The following is a 23,055-nucleotide window of genomic DNA, read 5'->3' as shown; positions in this document are numbered from 1 at the left end:
GCAGGTAGACACCATGAGGTGCTGAGGCTCCAGCGCCACTCGCTGGGTCTGGTTCCCTGTGGCCAGACCCACAGGACTGATCCCCACCCAGTTATCCCACTCCTTCCTTGAACCCCGTGCTGGGCCAAGGCCCCAAGGTGAGGTCATGGCAGCCTGGAACCTGAACTCTAGCTCTTCTTCCTGGTCTACACGTAGAGGGCACAGACCAAACTTCACTGGACACCTGCTGTGAGCCAGGGCCACTGTCCCAGACACTCTCCTTCCAAACAAACCCGGGAAGTAGGAGTTACTATCACCATTTCACAGAGAAGAAAACTGAGGCTCAGAGAATTCACATGACTTGCCAAAGTCAGACGTTCCACATTCAGGATCCACCTGACCCCTAAGCGAATGCAGAGTCCCTGGACATTGTCAAGAGACAGAATGGGGAAAAACTTACCTTTCTGGTTAGGCCTGAGGCTGCGGTTGACAGGGGGCAGCTGGACCTCATGTCCCTGGCTGAGGTCTTGGTGCATAGAAAGCTCTGTGAGTGGGGAGCCGAGCAGGTCAAAGCGAACAAGACATGAGCCCACGGGGATGCAGACACCCTGGGAATCATCACCTGCTCGCTCCACAGCCAGCAGGGCAGGGGAGCCTGGGTCCATAGGCACACAGCTGTCCTCAGAAGCAATGCTGTCTGATAGGCCCACAAGCGTTTTTCCTGGCTAGGAAGGGGAAAGTGAAAGAAACACAGCTATCACCAGCAAGAACAAGACAGGAATAAGAATTTCTAGACAAGGCCAAAAAGAGTCATGACTGGGTGTTTTGAAGGAAACTCTTGATCACCTTGGCTGGGGGCTGCTGTCTTCAGCAGCCACCACTGGCCCAGATAGAAGTGCTCCAGCCAGGAACCCCATGCATGGGGCCCCTCTGGGTAGCCTCAGGGGTCAGACTTTGGAGCAGCTTCCATGACACAGTCACATGTAAAAGTGGAAGGGTTTTCAGTTCTTACAGGTCCTGGGAGGTCAAGGAGCACAGGCAAAGAAAGCAAGAGGAGAGAGGGTGGCAACTGGTAGTGCATCTTGTGGAATGGGGTGTGGATCAATTAAGGTCGGAGTAAATGCCTGGATGGTCCATTTAAAGGGAGCAGCAAGAAAGTGGTGAGCCCAGTCTGCTGGCTGGGGGAGGTGAGTCTAGGTTCCTATTTCTGGCCACTGACTGAAGCCGCATGGGTGTGGTGTAGAACTGGAAACTATCAGGGTGACTAAGTCCTCTGCCTCTGGTCTGAGAAAGCTAAACCTCCATTCAATGTGGATGCCAAGGCAGCATACAATTATAAGCCTTCACTACATGGGGAGGGCTACGCTTTGAAGCTATCAGAGTGACCTTGGAAAGACTCTGAAATCAAAGTAGAGGCAAGAAAAAATGAGATGTCTGGGCCCTTCTAGCTCTCAGGATCCCTTGGGATCCGACTACAATTTGTGACAAATCTATGGGATAAAATATCTTTAGTGGCTGGGTCCACTCTGGTTTCTGGATGCTGGACCCAGGCAGAAGGCAGCACAGGCCGTGCACCACGCAGGTGTGGCTCAGCACCCAATGTCCACTTGGGTTTCCGGATACCAGACCCAGGCAGAAGGCAGCACAGGCCGTGCACCATGCAGGTGTGGCCTCAAGACCCACCATCGACCTCAAGTCCTGACTTGGCACTGGCAGGTCAGCATCTCAGGCCCTGATCAAGGCAAGGATCATATCAGATGTCTTAGCCCTGGAAGGTGAGGTATAGGGCGAGGTGCACTTCCCCAGACAAGGAGATTCCTCTCCCCCGATGGCTGTGATTAGCAGACAAGGTATCAGGGAGGTATAGGGAGCCTGGGGCTCACTCGGGCTCCTGGGTGACCACCAAGCTGCAGGCAGAGCTGCCACAGAGTTGTGCAATGCAGCAGACCTAGGTACAGCCTTCCTCCAGCTCCTGCCCCATCTGCCCTCTGCCGTGGTTACCTAATTCCCACCATCTTTGTAAGGAGCCTGATGCCAGGCCTTGTTGCTTATCTGACACCTTGGAGAACTGTGGTTACCTCTTCCAGGTGGCAGCCTGGAATCCATCCACCTCACCTGACTCTGAGTACTACCCTTGCCTTGAGGCTCACACAGAAGCACCCTGCTCCAGAGGGTCTCCTGGATAAGGTTGCTGAATCAGATCACCCACCACCCCAGCAGCCTGTCTCCTCTGTCTACCCATACCAAAGGCTCACAGAGAAGCACTCCTGCTCCAGGGAACCTCATGGGTTAGAGCATCTGCTTAGAGCACCCAGAACCCCAGCATTCTGCACCCTCTGCTACCCACAGGGCTGGTAAGCCTTGTGATCCCATCTACTTAAGTACTCACTTTCTTCCAGACCTGGATACCTGTATCTCACTTATCCAAAAACTGAACCTATGGTTCTGAACTGAGGCAAGAACCTAGGCAGGCTCCTAGGAAGGAGATGCTGTCACCCTTTGGGGGATGTGCTTTTAGTTCCATGGAGTGTAACCTTTACCTCCCTGAGCCAGTCTGGGGACCCCTGGTTAAGCCATACTCACCAGGAAAGAACTGACTCCCTCATGCGCGGACTCAGCAGGCTGGCTGGCATTCCCTCCACCATGCTGGGGGTACTTGCTGGAGGAAGCTATGACAGAAAAAGGAGATCCACATGTATCACAGCTGATCCGTGTGTTGATGCCTCCCACGCCCTCCCCAGTGCTGCTCAGGGTCTCACTGATGCTCCAGAGGACACGACTCTGAACCCCAAATGACAAGGCGTTACCTCTAACGCATCCCTGCTCCCTACCACAACTCCTCCTGGGCTTCCAGTTCCAGCTCCAGTGTCACCCACAGAGTGTCCCTCCTGGACGCCTGCCCTCAGGACACACCTCTCCTTCAACTCCTACAGCACCTACCACCCATCCCTTTCACCCACCTGCCACCTCCGGGAATAGTAAAGAGTGCTTGTACTGACTTCTGCATGTCAGTTTCATTTTATTTTATATATAAATGTGGGCTCTGAACAGCAAACATGTTTTATATATACCTCTATCATTTCAATTTCACAGCACAAGAGCCTTGCTCAAATTGCTGAAACACTGAAAAGACTGCAAAGAACTGTAACCCAGGATCCAGGACCTCAGGGTGAGGCTCATCTTTGCCACTTACGACTTTCAACCCTGAATGAGCCTAAGTACCGTGGGCCTCATATAAAATGGAGAAAACAAGGCTTTGCCCCACCAGACTCTCTCATAACAGGAAGAATAAACAAATGCTTTGCAAGGTATAAGAATGGATGCAAAAGGAAAGGAGTTACTATTGATCAATTTTTTTTTCATTGAGGAGAGGAGGTTATATGCAGATATAAAATACTCTCAGTGGGAAACAAATGACAAAAGAATCTAGGTATTTCAAATACAAGTTTAGACTTCAAACAAAAAGATCCAAGTATAGGCTGGAAAATATTTTGAAGATCTCACTTTGTTTCAACAGTCTGTTAGTCCACACTGGTTTGGCTCTAGTTTTGGACTGATCTCCTAAATTTCTGTTTTAAGTTTTTACTTGGATTTAAACATACATACATTACGATGATTTAGAATTCCAAACCCATAATGTGCTGTACTGTAACTAAGAATGTTCTGTCTCCCTTAGTGGAGGCTGAGTCTGCCACAGTCTTGCCGCTGGGTGTCTATTAACAGCCTCCAGTGCTGGGGAACCCAGCGGTCAAGGTCCAGGCAGGAGATGAACTTGACTATCAGTGACCTGAGTGGCTCCCAAGTCTCCCTTGGCCATGGGAGACCAAGGCCAACTGGTCTAACCACTGAGAACTCGGTGCCACCTCCCCTCTCCCTCTGGGTCTCAGTGAGGGCTCGTACTGACCTGGGCGACATCGGCTGTTGTCTATTGCAGGAAGGGTATTCCGCCTGGGGATGGCAGCGGCAACAGACCACCCACTACTTTCACTGACTGAAGGTCTCTGCTGAGGGCTGCCCCACTGACGTGCTTCTGCCTGACTTGCCTTGGGCAGGGGAAGGGAGGCTATGGGCCCAGGAGTGGCCACTGCCGTGGCACAGAGGTTCTTGTCTAACGTGACTGTCCTAGGAATCTGGTGCACTGAGAGTGGGGTAGCTGGAACACCACTATTGTTCACCAGGTGGCCCCCAAACTCATGGCACAGGGTGCTTCTGGGTACCTTGAAGGGGTACACACCCTCATTATCCGCCTCAGAGCCTGTGAAGCTGCCTCTGGTGTGGCCATGGGAGGCCAGGCTCCAGGGGATTCTGTGGGTGCTGCCTTTGAATTCTGTATTGTGCTGGCTCAGCTTGGAAAGGCTATGGAAGCCATGGATGTGACCGCTGACCCCATCAACACTGTATCCACTGTGCTGGGCAAGATTTTGCACGGCTGTGCTTCTCCTCATGAGGAATGGGGCCCCAGAATCCTGGGAGAAGCTGGCACTCCTAAGAGAGAGAAAGAAAGGAAGGGGCAGGGATGAGAGGAGGCCAGGACTGCCCCAGGGCGGCAGGCGGGGAAGTTCACAGCCCCATGTAGTGAGATGATATGGAGAAAACACAGGAAGAGGAATTGGGCAGACCTGAGGTTTGTCTAGTTTGGGAGTTTACTACCTTGTGGCCTTGAGCATTTTCCCTTTCTGAATTAGTTTCTCCATCTGTAAAATGGTGATTAAAAACTCATTTTGCAGGTTGCTTAGAAATCAGACTCTAGTATATCTAGAGTCTAATTCAATCAAGGCAACACCTTATTCCTCTCCCCCAATGGCTGTGATTAGCAGGGTGGTCAGTTTCACACCCACAAAACAGACAGCAGCAACCCAGGTACACTGGCTACTGGTTCCCTGCTGTGAGCATCACAGAATGTGCATATCTGAATGCCCAGGCTGAGAGACAGTGGGGAGAGCTTTGAAGTGGGTGGCAGGAAGCAGCAAGCAAGTCACCTCACCTCTGAGTCTCAGTGTTCCCCTGTAAAGTAAACCAGCTCATGGGTGTCAATGGGTAAGTTATAAAGTACTATTCAGACATAAGCAACAGATCCATCTTCTACCAGGTTTTATGGTGCTTAGAGAGGCAATTTGCGGGAAAAGTTTCTCTCCCCAGAAACCTAAACATCTATAGAAAAAACGGTTTCCTGTTTGGCAACTCTATTTGGGATAGAAAAAGGTTTGAAGCCAGGCATGGTGGCTCACACCTGTATTCTCAGCACCCTAGGAAGCCCAGACAGGCAGATGGCTTGAGCTCAAGAGTTCGAGACCAGCCTGGACAACATGGTGAAAACCTGTCTCTTCAAAAAAAAAAAAAAAATTAGCCAGGCATTGTAATGTAGTCCCAGTTACTTGGTTGGGAGGCTGAGGTGGGAGGATGGCTTGAGCCCAGGAGGCCAAGGCTGCAGTGAGCTGAGATCATGCTATTGTACTCCAACTTGGGCAACAGAGCCAGACCCCACCTCAGAAAAAGAAAAAAGAAAAAGTTTTGAATTATTAAAATGTAGGTTTTGGGAGATAAGGCAAGTAGTAAAAAGAGAATCAATGAATGAGGAGGGAGCTGTGTCACATTCCAGCGCTGCCACTGATAAGCTCTGCATGCCTTCCTGATCGCCCCAGACATGACCCAGTGTCACAGTGATTTCCAAGGGTCCATCTGGCTCTGCAGCTCTACAGCCTTCAGCTTTATGAGAGTGGTTTTGGAACTGGGTTCTACGTTCTGTGTGGGTGCTCTGGGAAACTGCAGGATGTAGTTCTGAGCAAGTATGGATCTAGGTATTCTTCCTTATCTTTTATATTATTATTCCTCCTAGGATTTAATGTGGGGAAAAAAGTAAGACTGGATCCTTATAGCAGTGGTTCTCAGCCTCTTGACGGCCACAGGCATCTTTGAAAAGCTGAGCAAAAGCTCTTGGGGTGTCTCCCCAGAATGAGGCATGTCTCACACACATGCACATTTGCATGCGGTTTCTAGGGGTCACAGCCCTCTGAGACCAATCCATGGAACTGCCTCACTGGTGTGCTCTCAGCCTATGGGGAGCTGTTCCTTGGGGACGTGGCCCAGAAGCTTAGAAAAATGAAGGGAAACAGGTGTGCAGGCCAGGCTACCTCCTCTGCCAACATGGGCCACCGAGCTTCACAGTCTTCCTCCCTGGGCCTCTGCATTCCTTCCCTCTTTCTATTCCTCTCCACACACAAGACCAAGCCAACAGCATGGGCCTCCATAACTGAACACATGTCTCTAGAGCATGCTGTGCTTCACCAGCAGACAGGAGAGCAGGGGAAGATGCAGGATACTCGTGTTCATATTTGTCTTTGGTGCCTTTCACTTGGTCTTTTGGAGTTTCCAGCTCTCTGGTGGATATGCCACCTGGATTTGCTCCTGTGATGTTTGCTAATGCCCCACTTTCCATCTGGGCCAGGCACAGTGGACACAGATGCCACCTGCCCTGCAGGACAGGCATCACAGCAGTGGAGGTGTCATGAAAGCACACCACCACAATCAGGTGGGATGAGCACACGGCTGCAGACAGATCTGGATGAGCCCTCCCTGGTGGTGGTCGAGAGTGCCACGAAAGCCTTCTGCAAAGCCTTCCATCTGAGTGAGCCTGGAAGGATCTGCAGCAGCTGGCCAGACAAAAGTTGAGACAAGGGAAAAGCTGTTCCACTTGGAAACAGCAAGATGCAGAACACAGCCTGGCAGTTCAAGGGGCTGCAAGCTGCTCAGGCTGAGAGATGACAGTGGAGGGGCCAGGCCAGCACTGAAGGGATCAAGAGCTTCGGTAGGACGTCAAGGTGGGGATGGGGTGGGGGAAAGCACCTCAGGTGTCCTGTGGTAATCTCACGCATATTCAGAATATGCCCATCATCTTCCTCCTGAAATCTACTTCTCCTGACTGTTCTGTCTTGGGATTGGCACCAGCCTCTCAAGCCCAAAACACTGGAGTTACCCACACTCTCACTCACTCACCAGTCAGCCTTAGTGAGCCCACCCTACTCATTTCCTCCTGATCCTTCCTCTGGACCACAAAAGGTCTCATAACAAGTCTTCCTCACATCTTCCCAGGGCCTCTCCAGCTCTCTCCATCCTATTTACCTTCCCAACCTCCCAGCTTAAACATCTCCACCACTGTCACAGTGCCTTTAGGATGAAAACCCCCCAGCTTTATTCCATCCCATCTCTCCAGTCTTTTCTTCCTAGTTACCCTTCCCACCTAGGATCCACTCAAACCAGACGTCACTGTGTCCCCGGCGTGCTCCTCTCAGTGACACTTCTGGGCTTTGTCCTATTGTCAGCTGTCCCTGGATGGCTTCTGAGGTCCCTCTGGCAAGCTCTTACTACATTTATCCTTCAAACTCAGCTCAAAAGGGACATTTTTAAAAGCCTCTCTTAGATCCTCTACCTCCAAGCGTAACCAATCACCTGCGTAACTGTTCTTGGAGCAGCAGCAAATTGCTATCTGAGTCGCACTCCATTGTTACTTATTTCCTCAACCATACTATGGTTTCCCTGAGAAAGGAAACCCTGTCTTATTCATCTTTCTTTCCTCAGCACCAAGTTTAGTGCTTGTCACATAGTAAATAATGAATAAATGTTTGCCAAAGGAACAAGCAAATGAATGAAAAAGTAAATAAAGAAAAGTGGGGGGTGGAGCCAAGATGGCCGAATAGGAACAGCTCTGGTCTACAGCTCCCAGCCTGAGTGACGCAGAAGACGGGTGATTTCTGCATTTCCATCTGAGGTACCGGGTTCATCTCACTAGGGAGTGCCAGACAGTGGGTGCAGGACAGTCAGTGCAGCGCACCGTGAGCGAGCCAAAGCAGGGCGAGGTATTGCCTCACTCGGGAAGCACAAGGGGCCAGGGAGTTCCCTTTCCTAGTCAAAGAAAGGGGTAACAGACAGCACCTGGAAAATCGGGTCAGTCCCACCCTAATACTGCGCTTTTCCAACGGGCCTGGAAAACGACACACTAGGAGATTGTGTCCCGCACCTGGCTCGGAGGGTCCTATGCCCACGGAGTCTCGCTGATTGCTAGCACAGCAGTCTGAGATCAAACTGCAAGGCGGCAGCGAGGCTGGGGGAGGGGCGCCCGCCATTGCCCAGGCTTGCTTAGGTAAACAAAGCAGCCAGGAAGCTCGAACTGGGTGGAGCCCACCACAGCTCGAGGGGGCCTGCCTGCCTCTGTAGGCTCCACCTCTGGGGGCAGGGCACAGACAAACAAAAAGACACCAGGAACCTCTGCAGACTTAAATGCCCCTGTCTGACAGCTTTGAAGAGATTAGTGGTTCTCCCAGCACGCAGCTAGAGATCTCAGAACGGGCAGACTGCCTCCTAAAGTGGGTCCCTGACCCCTGAGCAGCCTAACTGGGAGGCACCCTCCAGTAGGGACAGACTGACACCACACTCGGCCAGGTACTCCTCTGAGACAAAACTTCCAGAGGAACGATCAGACAGCTGAATTTGCGGTCTCAGGAAAATCCACTGTTCTGAAGCCACGGCTGCTGACACCCAGCAAAACAGGGTCTGGAGTGGACCTCTGGCAAACTCCAACAGACCTGCTGCTGAGGGTCCTGTCTGTTAGAAGGAAAACTAACAAACAGAAAGGACACCCACACCAAAAATCCATCTGTACATCACCATCATCAAAAACCAAAAGTAGAAAAACCTACAAAGATTGGGAGAAAACAGAGCAGAAAAACTGGAAACTCTAAAAAGCAGAGCACCTCTCCTCCTCCAAAGGAACGCAGTTCCTCACCAGCAACGGAACAAAGCTGGACGGAGAATGACTTTGACGAGTTGAGGGAAGAAGTCTTCAGATGATCAAACTACTCCGAGCTACGGGAGGAAATTCAAACCAATGGCAAAGAAGTTAAAAACTTTGAAAAAAAAAATAGATGAATGTATAACTAAGATAACCAATGCAGAGAAGGGCTTAAAGGAGCTGATGGAGCTGAAAGCCAAGTTTCGAGAACTACATGAAGATTGCAGAAGCCTCGGTAGCCGATGCAATCAACTGGAAGAAAGGGTATCAGTGATGGCAGATGAAATGAATGAAATGAAGCGAGAAGGGAAGTTCAGAGAAAAAAGAATAAAAAGAAATGAACAAAGCCTCCAAGAAATATGGGACTATGTGAAAAGACCAAACTTATGTCTGATTGGTGTACCTGAAAGTGACGGGGAGAATGGAACCAAGTTGGAAAACACTCTGCAAGGTATTATCCAGGAGAACTTCCCCAATCTAGCGAGGCAGGCCAACATTCAGATTCAGAAAATACAGAGAACACCACAAAGATACTCCTCAAGAAGAGCAACTCCAAGACACATAATTGTCAGATTCACCAAAGTTGAAATGAAGGAAAAAATGTTAAGGGGGGCCAGAGAGAAAGGTCGGGTTACCCACAAAGGGAAGCCCATCAGACTAACAGCTGATCTCTCCACAGAAACTCTACAAGCCAGAAGAGAGTGGGGGCCGATATTCAACATTCTTAAAGAAAAGAATTTTGAACACAGAATTTCATATCCAGCCAAACTAAGCTTTGTAAGTGAAGGAGAAATAAAATACTTTACAGACAAGCAAATGCTGAGTGATTTTGTCACCACCAGGCATGCCCTAAAAGATCTCCTGAAGGAAGCACTAAACATGGAAAGGAACAAGCGGTACCAGCCACCGCAAAAACATGCCAAATTGTAAAGACCATCGAGGCTAGGAAGAAACTGCATCAACTAACAAGCAAAATAACCAACTAACATCATAATGACAGGAGCAAATTCACACATAACAATATTAACTTTAAATGTAAATGGGCTAAATGCTCCAATTAAAAGACACAGACTGGCAAATTGGATAAGGAGTCAGGACCCATCAGTGTGCTGTATTCAGGAAACCCATCTCACATGCAGAGACACACATAGACTCAAAATAAAGGGATGGAGGAAGATATACCAAGCAAATGGAAAACAAAAAAAGGCAGGGGTTGCAGTCCTAGTCTCTGATAAAATACACTTTAAACCAACAAAGATCAAAAGAGACAAAGAAGGCCATTACATAATGGTAAAGGGATCAATTCAACAAGAAGAGCTAACTATCCTAAATATATATGCACCCAACATAGGAGCACCCAGATTCATAAAGCAAGTCCGGAGTGACCTACAAAGGGACTTAAACTCCCACACAATAATAATGGGAGATTTCAACACCCCACTGTCAACATTAGACAGATCAACGAGACAGAAAGTTAACAAGGATATCCAGGAATTGAACTCAGCTCTGCACCAACTGGACCTAATAGACATCTACAGAACTCTCCACCCCAAATCAACAGAATATACATTTTTTTCAGCACCACACCACACCCATTCCAAAATTGACCACATAGTTGGAAGTAAAGCTCTCCTCAGCAAATGTAAAAGAACAGAAATTATAACAAACTGTCTCTCAGACCACAGTGCAATCAAACTAGAACTCAGGATTAAGAAACTCACTCAAAACCACTCAACTACATGGAAACTGAACAACCTGCTCCTGAATGACTACTGGGTACATAATGAAATGAAGGCAGAAATAAAGATGTTCTTTGAAACCAACGAGAACAAAGACACAACATACCAGAATCTCTGGGACACATTCAAAGCAGTGTGTACAGGGAAATTTATAGCACTAAATGCCCACAAGAGAAAGCAGGAAAGATCCAAAATTGACCCCCTAACTTCACAATTAAAAGAACTAGAAAAGCAAGAGCAAACACATTCAAAAGCTAGCAGAAGGCAAGAAATAACTAAAATCAGAGAAGAACTGAGGGAAATAGAGACACAAAAAACCCTTCAAAAAATTAATGAATCCAGGAGCTGGTTTTTTGAAAAGATCAACAAAATTGATAGACCGCTAGCAAGACTAATAAAGAAGAAAAGAGAGAAGAATCAAATAGATGCAATGAAAAATGATAAGAGGGATATCACCACTGATCCCATAGAAATACAATCTACCGTCAGAGAATACTACAAATACCTCTATGCAAATAAACTAGAAAATCTAGAAGAAATGGATAAATTCCTCGACAAATACACCCTCCCAAGACTAAACCAGGAAGAAGTTGAATCTCTGAATAGACCAATAACAGGCTCTGAAATTGTGGCAATAATCAATTGCTTACCAACTAAAAAGAGTCCAGGACCTGATGGATTCACAGCCAAATTCTTTCAGAGGTACAAGGAGGAACTGGTACCATTCTTTCTGAAACTATTCCAATCAATAGAAAAAGAGGGAATCCTCCCTAAATCATTTTATGAGGCCAGCATCATCCTGATACCAAAGCCTGGCAGAGACACAACCAAAACACAGAATTTCAGACCAATATCCTTGATGAACATTGATGCAAAAATCCTCAATAAAATACTGGCAAACCAAATCCAGCAGCACATCAAAAAGCTTATCCACCATGATCAAAGTGGGCTTCATCCCTGGGATGCAAGGCTGGTTCAACATATGCAAATCAATAAGTGTAATCCAGCATATAAACAGAATCAAAGACAAAAACCACATGATTATCTCAATAGATGCAGGAAAGGCCTTTGACAAAATTCCACAACCCTTCATGCTAAAAACTCTCAATAAATTAGGTATTGATGGGACATATCTCAAAATCATAAGAGCTATCTATGACAAACCCACAGCCAATATCATACTCAATGGGCAAAAACTAGAAGCATTCCCTTTGAAAACTGGCACAAGACAGGGATGCCCTCTCTCACCACTCCTATTCAACATAGTGCTGGAAGTTCTGGCCAGGGCAATCAGGCAGAAGAAGGAAATAAAGGGTATTCAATTAGGAAAAGAGGAAGTCAAATTGTCCCTGTTCGCAGATGACATGATTGTATATCTAGAAAATCCCATTGTCTCAGCCCAAAATCTCCTTAAGCTGATAAGCAACTTCAGCAAAGTCTCAGGATACAAAATCAATGTACAAAAATCACAAGCATTCTTGTACACCAATAACAGACAAACAGAGAGCCAAATCATGAGTGAACTCCCATTCACAATTGCTTCAAAGAGAATAAAATACCTAGGAATCCAACTTACAAGGGATGGGAAGGACCTCTTCAAGGAGAACTACAAACCACTGCTCAATAAAATAAAAGAGGATACAAACAATTAGAATAACATTCCATGCTCATGGGTAGGAAGAATCAATATCGTGAAAATGGCCATACTGCCCAAGGTAATTTATAGATTCAATGCCATCCCCATCAAGCTACCAATGACTTTCTTCACAGAATTGGAAAAAACTACTTTAAAGTTCATATGGAACCAAAAAAGAGCCCGCATCGCTAAGTCAATCCTAAGTCAAAAGAACAAAGCTAGAGGTATCATGCTACCTGACTTCAAACTATACTACAAGGCTACAGTAACCAAAACAGCGTGGTACTGGTACCAAAACAGACATATAGACCAATGGAACAGAACAGAGCCCTCAGAAATAATGCCGCATATCTACAACTATCTGATCTTTGACAAACCTGACAAAAACAAGGAATGGGGAAAGGATTCCCTATTTAACAAATGGTGCTGGGAAAACTGGCTAGCCATATATAAAAAGCTGAAACTGGATCCCTTCCTTACACCTTATACAAAAATTAATTCAAGATGGATTAAAGACTTACATGTTAGACCTAAAACCATAAAAACCCTAGAAGAAAACCTAGGCAATACCATTCAGGACATAGGCATGGGCAAGGACTTCATGTCTAAAACACCAAGAGCCATGGCAACAAAAGCCAAAATTGACAAATGGGATCTAATTAAACTAAAGAGCTTCTACACAGCAAAAGAAACTACCATCAGAGTGAACAGGCAACCTACAGAATGGGAGAACATTTGTGCAACCTACTCATCTGACAAAGGGCTAATATCCAGAATCTACAATGAACTCCAACAAATTTACAAGAAAAAAACAACCCCATCAACAAGTGGGTGAAGGACATGAACAGACACTTCTCAAAAGAAAACATTTATGCAGTCTAAAAACACATGAAAAAATGCTCATCATCACTGGCCATCAGAGAAATGCAAATCAAAACCACAATGAGATACCATCTCACACCAGTTAGAATGGCCATCATTAAAAAGTCAGGAAACAACAGGTGCTGGAGAGGATGTGGAGAAATAGGAACATTTTTACACTGTTGGTGGGACTGTAAACTAGTTCAACCATTGTGGAAGTCAGTGTGGCGATTCCTCAGGGTTCTAGGACTAGAAATACCATTTGACCCAGCCATCCTATTACTGGGTATATACCCAAAGGATTATAAATCATGCTGCTATAAAGAAACATGCACACGTATGTTTATTGGGGCACTATTCACAATAGCAAAGACTTGGAACCAACCTAAATGTCCAACAACGATTGACTGGATTAAGAAAATGTGGCACATATACACCATGGAATACTATGCAGCCATAAAAAATGATGAGTTCATGTCCTTTGTAGGAACATGGATGATGCTGGAAACCATCATTCTCAGCAAACTATTGCAAGGACAAAAAACCAAACACCACATGTTCTCACTCATAGGTGGGAATTGAACATTGAGAACACATGGACACAGGAAGGGGAACATCACACACCATGGACTGTTGTGGGGTGGGGGGAGCGGGGAGGGATAGCATTAGGAGATATACCTCATGCTAAATGACGAGTTAATGGGTGCCGCACACCAACATGGCACATGTATACATATGTAACAAACCTGCACATTATGCACATGTACCCTAAAACTTAAAGTATAATAATAATAAAATTTTAAAAAAAGAAGACATCCAAATGGCCAACTGGTAAATGAAAAAATTATCAACATCACTAGTCATTAGGAAAATGCAAACCAAAACCACAATGAGATATCATCTCCCCCAGTTAAAATGGCTATTATCAGAAAGATAATAACAAATGCTGGCATGGGCATGGAGAAATGGGAACGCTCTATATACTCTTCGTAGGAATGTAAATTAGCACAGCCACTATGGAAAACAGTATGGAGGTTCCTCAAAAAACTAAAACTAGAACTACCATATGATCCAGCAATCTCACTGTTGAGTATATAGCCAACATCTGTATTATCTTGAGGTTCACATCTGTGTCTTCCAATTAGAACTTGTTAAATTCTGCTGGTTCTCCGTAAGCTGAGAAAATGTGAATTGCTTCCTGAATGTTGTGCATGTTGTGTTTTGTGTAGACTGTGGGTTGCCATAATTGGGAGAATGTTGATGTTTTGGTTTCTGCAGGAAATCAAGCTGGTTAGGTTGAGACTGCAAGTTCCATCTCTCCTATGTGTGGCAGTTTCAAGCTGTGCTCAGTTCATATAGCTCTGTTACACTCGTTTGGGACTTTCCACACACGTGTAGCTCAAGGTGAGCATAAGACTTGGGTGGTTTCATGCTCAGAATTAGCAGATCCCTTCTCCAGCTCACTCTGCTCTAGAATCCTTTCCAGCTCCATTGGGCTCTTTTCTGGTTCCTCTACCTAGAAAGATGGAGTTTCCAGGAAAGTTTTAACCACTGGCCCCACTGTGCTGCCTTGTGTGGGCGCACCCTGGAGGCAAATCCATGGAAGACAGCAAATTGACCTCTGTGTATTTGCTGCTCCAAGTTTTTCTCCAGTCCACACCCTGCCTCCTTTCATTTACTTCCCAGGGTCTTTGAGTAATTATACTTTGTATGTGTCCAGAGTTTTACACTGTGATCTGGGAATGATATCCTGCAGTGGGTCTGCCACCACAGTAGAGCTGGAACTCCTAAGTCCTTTTCCAGAGTCCCTGTATCTCTCCCAAAATCCATCATCTCTTCACCCATTACATACATTTTTTGCCCATAGATTTAAAAAGTTAACATAACTTATTTCAAAGTCTTTGTAGGCTAGCTCCAAAATCTGGGTCTATTCTGGTCTGTTTCTATGTACTGAGTTCTCTAAACTGTGGGTCAACTTTTACCATTTACTCATACGGCTAGTAATTTTTCATCAGACACTGAATATCTGGGATCTGTTCTAGGAAAAGCCACAGAAATTGAATCTCAGTTCTTTCAAGAGTCAAAACTGTTCCAGAGTTTTGATTGTTTCTCAGTGCCTTCAAACAGTTGTTTTCTAATGTCTCAGTTTCTAACTCTTCAGTAGGTTTAGTATGATGCAAGCTATACCACTGCCATCAGAAACAATATCATCTTTCAGGACTTAAGAAAGCTTCCTTCCTATTCTCCATCTCCCCTTGGAATTTGGCAAACAGTGTCTGAACTTTTCTGTAGAAACTACCCTGAGATATTGCTCATTGTCTTCTCACTCCCTCATCCCCATAAGCGAAAACAAAGAGGACAGCACAGCCTGGCCAAAGGCCCGTGGCAGTGCTGTTCCCAAGCTGTAGACAGTTCTTTCTCCTCAACTGTGCCATCTCACTACAGCACACGACCATCAAACACTGATCATGTACTGATGCAGACGTACCATATGCCCTGCCTTGTGTCCTCAGAGCATTTTAAGACGGAAATCTGTAACACGACCCTCCATAACATCCAGAACATCTTAACACAGAAATCCATTAACATGAGGCAGACAGCCCCAAATGCTAGGAGAGAGAACATAAAAAACTGCTGTGTGATTCAAAGAAACCAACTCCTGCTGATAAGACTAACAGGAATTTCACAGAGGAGGAAGGAATGCAGAAAGTGGACCCTCACTGCTCATGCAGGCAGACACACTTACGTGTCTGTCTCCTTTTGCTTCAGCTGTGTCATGGGAGTGCAGGTGGTGGTGGCTGTTAGTATACCAAGCCTTCTACATAAAGTGTGTCCTGTAGATGAGCTGCACTGGTATCCTCAGTCTGTGTCAGCAAGGCAGGACTGTAGGACCCACCCCAGGTTCACTGATGAAAACAAGCATCTCAGCAAGATCCCCAGGTATTCCACATGCATGTGAAAGTGTGAAGGGCACCAACACGAAGCACTGTGTCTTTTACAAGAACGACGACTGTAAGACCTCAGTTCTCTCTGTCCAGGTATTCATACATGCAGCAGAGGGAAAGGGGCACAGGGAGAACCACAGGTAACATGGACTGGGCATCTGCCACTGTGCACTTCATGTGTGTTCCATCACCTTACACCCATCAGCCTTTGAGTTAGTCGTTTCCATTCTGAAGATAAGGAAGTTGAAGGTCAAAGAGGTTAAATAAGTGGCCTAAGATTCCAAGAAAAGTGGCAGAACCTGAATTTGAAACCGTATCTGGCTGATTCCAAGCCTGTGCCATGCTTTCCATTGCACTATACTGCCTATCCCTGGTCTGGGACTCGGGAGAGGCAGGGACTGGTGTGGTTCTGCCACTAACTGGTTTAGTGATCTTCGTTAATTCGTTCTATCTTTCTAGAACACAGATCTTCACGTATCAGTTGATGAAGGTGGAACTGCTGAAAGTTCACAAACGAAGGAATTGCATTGCTTCAGGAAAATGGGTGATGGAACTAGCCTTCAGATTGAATGCCGGAGCCCCTGCTGTGTTACAGAAAAAGGATTAGAAAACCAGGAGTGCAGCAAAGTGTGGGGCAAAGAGTTCAGGAGAGATGTGAGGACACCGGGGTTCTAGGCCTGCCTCTACCATTTGATAGCTGTGAGCCTCAGGTGAGGCTGTGAGCTTCACCTATAAAATGGAGATAAATGATCTTTCTAACTATCTCTCATATGTTTGACTGGTTCAAGTGAGATTATGTATGAAAATACTCTCACATACGTCATGAAGTCATCTATTAACACAGACATTTATCTGTCTGCCTTCATTTTCACAGCATGATTTAGGTATTTCTAAACTAACAAACCAAGGAATGTGACTGTGATCTGTGTGCCACAGTAGCAACTAAGCACCAGCTCTGGCCAAGCCCATCCCTTCTGCACATTTGCCTGACCTTACACTGGGAATAACAGGTGATAAAACTGGTGCAGGCCCTGCCCCTGTGAGAGAGCCAGTGGTGTCAGAGAAGCAGAAGTCATGGTTCCAGAGCAAGGAGCCCCTTGTGAAACCATCTGTGGTGATGGACATGCTGCCTATCTTTGCTAGTCACTTTGGTGGCTACTGAGCATTTGACTTGTGGCTACTATAACTGAGAAACTGAACTTGAAATTTAATTTAATTTTAATTGGCTTAAATTTAAATAGCCATGACTGCAGCTACTGTGGAGCAGCACAGCTTAGAATTCAACTGAGCTACGGATCTGGTCATCAATCTTAAGGTTTCATAGCTGTCCTCTTAAGGCCAACACATAAACCGACTTTGTTATTTGCAGTTCTGAAACTCTAGCCTCTAATGCTTTTTTCCCCAAAATCAAACAAAATTTTCATGGCATGGTTTTTTCATAATGGTAGGTTTCTTAGGAATCCAATTATCACTTTGTAGCAACACAAATAAAACCAATAAAATGTGAAGGCTACATAAACAAAAAATTAAATTTTGTTATATATGTTTGCTTACCTGGAAAGACACAATATTTTATGTCCTTCTCTTTGAAATTTAAAAAAATCAGGGACTGAATAGGACAAGACCTTGTGGGGGTCACTGCCCCTACTGGCCGTGCTGGCCCCCTACCTTGCATGTTCTGCTCTCTGGCTGGCGTGCTGGTGCGAGCAGAGACACCCCCGAGGTGCAGGGATGGGCCAGGTGGGCGGCACATGGTGAGACACCAGGGGCTCAGATGTGGGTTCTCGTTCTTGGGGGAGGTGCTGATGGGAGTGGCTGGGCTCAGCTGGAGAAGAGCAGGGGCCGTGACTGGCTGAGGAAATGTTTCCCAGGGAGCCTGTGAATGAAACAGGAAGGAAGGGCATCTTTGTCCTAAAGTGGGCTGCTAGAGGCAGAAACACATGAAGACAGTGGCACTAATCCAGCACCAGCACTCTTCCTCTCACATGCCTGCCCCCTCTGTCCTCCCACAGGAGGGCTGGGGCCTCCTGGCTATCCTGGCTGAGGAGCAGATGCTCTGCCTCTTTCCTACCCTGGAGCAGCCTGGAGGCCTCATAGTGCCCTGGGCCCTGACTGCTCCACTCCCAGACGGTGTGGCTCCCCACAGTCCAGGAGTGTGGTCCTGGCCCCCAGGCAAGACAGCCTCTGCAGTGGTGAGTGCCGCCACCTCCCTCCTCCATGGTGGCTCCTCTGTCATGGCCTCCCTCAAAGCTAAGGCTGTCTGGGTGAAGCAAGGCTTGCCAACTGAAGCCGCATTCTTGGAAACCCAGCTTTCCTGCCTGTCCTTCCATGGCATCTCAGACTCTCCTGTGGTGTTGGCAAGGAAGAGAGGTATCATGGACAGGTGGTACTTTGCTGAACCCCAAGCCCAGCACACTGTTCATCTGGCTTGCTCTCCAGGACCCGTCCACACTCCTCAACAGAACCTACAAGGCCTTTCACAGTCCGACCTGTTTCCTGCTTTCCTATACCCACAACCAAGGTATATGGCAGCATCAGCCATCCTGCACACACCGGCCTTTTTCAGGCTTCTTTGCTTTGGCTTATGCTGTTCCTTCTGCCTGGATTTCACTTCTACTCAAACTCACATGTAGACTTTAAGACCCTGCTCAAATATCATATTCTCTCTGAAACTTCCTGGACCGGCTTTCTTCTGGGTGTACAGCACTTGGCCCATGTTCCCGTTATATGCATGATCCTATCATAAGCACTTCCTTGCCCAGTCCATGGGTTTTTGAGAACTGCTACTGATGTTGTTACCTCCACGGCCCAAGCATTTACCCAACAGAAGCCAGGTACATAGATAGTTTTTAGTTTGTGTTTGCAGAATAAATAAAAACATACTTTCAGCAATCAAAAACCCCAACAGCAAAACTTCTTTTTCAAAAGAAATGAAGGTCTACAGGTGTGATTTCAAATGATGTGATCGCTAAGTGGGGTTATGTTTGGGTGGTGTTGATGGTGGCTTTCTAAGGGTTCTTCAAGTCATATCAGAGGGGGCAGAGTTCTCTTTCTGCCCCCTGATATCTGGCCTATTTCTGGCTGTGCCACCTCATGGCCTGAGGCAGGAACCCTAGCTGGCTAATGCTCCTGAGTGTCTGCTCCTCTCCAGCTGTTTCCGATGCTGGGCAAGACAAGTTCTGCCAGTGAGCAACAGAAACATCTGGCAGGGCTCTGGGAAAGATGGCTCCACTTACAGCTATGTGCACTCCAAGATGAGCTCCCATGCAGGTCTCCTGGTGGGTGGGATGTGTGCCAAAAGAATCAATGGCCTTGTAGCTCCAAAAGACCTGCAAGATGAATGCTCTACCAGTGGAGGAGCAAGGGTCTATGCTAGGGGGCCAAGCAACCACGGTACCAAGGATGAACACAGCTGCTGCCCAGGGAGGGTGCAGCGGGAAGCTCTGCTGAGCCTCTGCTCCTGCCATCTTGTTGGATCTGCTTCCTCTGCCTTCAATGGAGCTATTCTTCCGGGTTCTGCTCTAGACCCTCCTCAGCCTCACCCTGACTCCGGATACTGCAGGGTGATCCTGTCCTCCCACAGCCCCCAGGACCGCCTAAGTGATGGCAACTCTAAAATCTGAACCTACAGCTCAGGCCTTTCTGGGGCTCCCTGCCGCAAGGCAGACACCCCAGAAGCAGGTGTCCCCGATGCTCCAAGTGAACCCCTCGCATGCCTGTGTTCCCTCTCGGTAAGGCACATCAGCATGACTGTCCACTCCACTCTCCAAGCCAGAGCTCAGGCATCACTGTGACTCTTCACTCTTTCTCACCAACCATGTCCTGTCCTTACAGCATTGCTCATGGGAAGCTCTTCCACAGTGCCCTGCATCCTTAAGATGACTCACAAAGCACTCTCTCTCTTTCTAAAACCATATTTCTGTTTATTTTTTCAACCAGTTTCTTGCCAGTAATTCCTCGTGTTTCAAATGGAATTCTCGTAAAATACCAACCTCTCTCTCATCACCCCATACATTCAGCTCAAAACTCAGCGAGGGCAGAGATTTCACCTCTTTTGAAATGGTTTTGTTCTCAGAATCAAGCCCAGTGTGTAACACAAGTATGTGTTGATCAAACAAAGGATGTAGCATAGTAAGGAACTACTCCCCTGGTGACAGTCACTGCTCCTCATCACCCTCCCAATAAAGTCCAGGCTCCTCAGTCTGGTAGGAAAGGCCACTTTTCCACAACCCACTAACCCTGTCCTGTCACCCCATGCATCCTTCATGCCCCCAGTTGTATGTGTGGGCTGTGAGGATGAAAGAGTGACCCACCCTCACCTCCACAGCCCCTGTCTAGCATTCGGGCAATAGAGTCCTATCCATGACCCAGAGTCCATTTATATGCAGACCTGGGGGTGTATCAGCACCAAGCCATGGCTATAAAACCGGTCAGCTCTCTCAAATGGGCTATAGCTCCAGAAACATCCTTTCAAAGCAGTTCTGGCAATAAACGTTGCCTGGAGAGTTCTTAAAATTTCTGATTCAGTAAGTCTGGAGTGGGGTGCAGACTGACTTACAAGAATGAATTACTTACTGACATTCTTACAAGAATGTGCAGGTCTAACAAGTTCCCAGGTGATGATGATGCTGATGAGCTAAGAATTGTTTTTACATTTTCAAAGGATTGTAACATTTAAAAAAATAGGAATATAAAATAGAGACTATATGTGGCCTTCAAAATCTAAAATATTTACAGGAAGTATCTGCTGAGCCCTGGACCCTTGCTACTCAAAATGAAGCTTTGCTTTTCAATTTTATCCTCCCAAAAAAAGTGGGAAAGAGTGGAGCTTCCAAAAGACACTAATGCCTGGGTCCGCCACTCAAGAGATTCCTAGGTGACTCACTTGGCACAGGTCCTTGGCATCAACATTTTTAAAATGTCCCTCCTTAATTCTGATGTGCAACCAGGTTCAAGAATGGCCAATTTAGACCATACACCTGCCTCAGAAAAAAAAAAAAAGCCTGCTCCTCAACCTTCCTGGTGAGTAGAGGATGAGCCTGAACAAATGTGAAGGAGCATTTCTGCAACTTAAAACTCATTGTAAAAAGCTGAACTACTCTTTTGTGAAGGTTATTAAGACCCAAGCATAAGTCTGTATTTGCTCCTCTCACCTGTCCCCTCCTAAGTGATTATAAATCAGTAAGAATCACAAAGCACCCCCAAGCAAACCCACCAAGGGTCAAGTGCAACTGTGCCAGGCAGTCTGAAGTAGGTGGGCCAGAACAGCCAGAGATGGGTCAGTAGAGGGTGAAGAAGAGGTCTTCCCTACAGGTGGCTGAGAGGTGACAGGGCAAAGGTGCAGAGAGCTCAGGGAAGGGGGAGAGGTGGAGGACTGAGGATGGTAGTGGTATCGAGGTGTCTGAAGAAACACCAAAAATGCCTTTAGCTTCATCACGAGCCACTTCTTAGCAGTGTTGGCAGCTAGAGCTGCCTGCCTTGCTGGAGATCGGAGGGCCTCATCTCAGCCCCTCCTGAGACAGGGCTGTGTGTGCTCCCATACCTGTGCTTTCCTCAACCTGCCTGAAGCCGCAGATCTGACAGATGCTCTGGACCCACTTGTTCATGTCCTCCCTGGTCTCAGCCACCAGGTAAAAGGTACGCTCACTGGTCTTGATGTCAAACATATAGCCCTTCTGAATCTCCTTCTTGTTGAAGTTCAGAGTCACACCAACATCCAGCTGCTCACAGAGGTTCAGGTTGATGGTGCGCAGGGGCTTCTTGGAGCCATCATTCTTGTAGTATTCCAGAACATCTGGGTCACTCCTAGTCTGGCCCCTCCGCAGGATAAACCAGCGTTTCCTCCAGGCCTAAGGAAGGAGTAAGAAGAGGGGAAACTTTCATTTGTTATTACAAAACTTTTAACAGGTCTGAGACATCACTAAGTTAAGGATGGGACTTGGACACGCACTCAGCCTATGTCTCCCTTTTGGATTTCCCCAGAGTTTCAAAGGTGGAGAGTGACTTTGAATGCATTTTACTGCAGCATCTCACTATGTCAGCAGTCTCATCACTACAAAATAAGATGTGCATTTCCACACTTTAGAGCAGGAGGTTGGGTGAGGACACTTTATAGCAACAATTTCATTAGGCTAGAACACTGACCTCAATGCATAGCACTTTTAGACAAAGTAGAACTCTCAAAGCCACAACACCTTAGTTTACAGATGGGGACCTCCACTAAGCATGGTGAGTTGAAGCAACAATGTCAGAAGCAGAAGTAGTAGCAGTAAACAAGTAGCAGAAAAACATGTTTCCCAACTTTTAGTAAAATGTGCTTTTTACCATATCATGATGCTTTAGAAGATTCACAGAGAAACCCTTCTAAAACTTCTCTGAAGCACAGGACTTCAGGATGCTTCTTTTTTAAGGGACACAATCTTACTCTGTCACTCAGGCTGGAGTGTAGTGGTGGCACAGTCACAGCTCACTGCAGCCTCTAATTCCTGAGCTTAGGTAATCCTCCCACTTCAGCCTCCTAAGTAGCTGGGACTAGAGCACGCATCACCATACCTAGCTAATTCTTTAATACATTTTTTGGAGAGATGGGGTCTCACTATGTTGCCTAGGCTCATCTTGAACTCCTGGCCTCATGTGATCCTCCTGCTTCCACCTCCCAAAGCACTGAGAGACCTTTTTTCTATCTTGTTCACTGCTATATCCCTAGTACTTATAATAGTATTACTGATCAGATAAACTCCTTATACTACTCCATCCCATAGAATTGAATGCATTATTATATTTTCTCTTAGGCTGTCTTCTACCTTCCATCTCTTCAACAAGACTGAGTGATCCATGAGCAGACACCACACACAGGGATAAAAGACTACCCATGGTAGAGAACTGTGGATGAGTCTATGCTTCTCCACTGGATCCAGGTGTGACTTTCCAGTAAGCCATTTACCTCTTTGGAGCTTGTCTTGGCTATTGGAATCACCACCACCACCACCACCTGCCCTAAGTACCTCATAGTTTTATTACACAAACAAACCCAAACAACTTGGCGTACAACCCTGAAGGACTACAGATGCCAAGCATTGGGTTATTATCACAACTCTTTAGAATCCAGGA

General features: G+C 46.6%; 1 protein-coding gene across 2 annotated transcripts in view; it reads right to left on the bottom strand.

Annotated features, from left to right (window-relative positions):
- Positions 1-23,055, bottom strand: part of GAB4 (GRB2 associated binding protein family member 4) — a 51,505-nt gene that overhangs the window by 3,711 nt on the left and 24,739 nt on the right. The window contains exons 2-6 of one of the 2 annotated variants that reach the window (XM_012508027.2): positions 21,488-21,794; positions 17,614-17,821; positions 4,214-4,464; positions 2,563-2,648; positions 440-704 (exon numbers count right to left, since the gene is read on the bottom strand). In XM_012508027.2, the coding sequence (XP_012363481.1) occupies positions 440-704; positions 2,563-2,648; positions 4,214-4,464; positions 17,614-17,821; positions 21,488-21,794 (1,117 nt within the window). The remainder of the gene's footprint in view (positions 1-439; positions 705-2,562; positions 2,649-4,213; positions 4,465-17,613; positions 17,822-21,487; positions 21,795-23,055) is intronic. The other variant, XM_030808399.1, reaches the window with a different exon arrangement.

This window comes from Nomascus leucogenys, unplaced genomic scaffold, assembly GCF_006542625.1.
Source record: "Nomascus leucogenys isolate Asia unplaced genomic scaffold, Asia_NLE_v1 Super-Scaffold_551, whole genome shotgun sequence".
NCBI classification, from domain to species: Eukaryota; Metazoa; Chordata; class Mammalia; order Primates; family Hylobatidae; genus Nomascus; species Nomascus leucogenys.
Note: the sequence above shows the minus strand (reverse complement) of the source record. Positions and strands in the feature narration are given on the sequence as shown.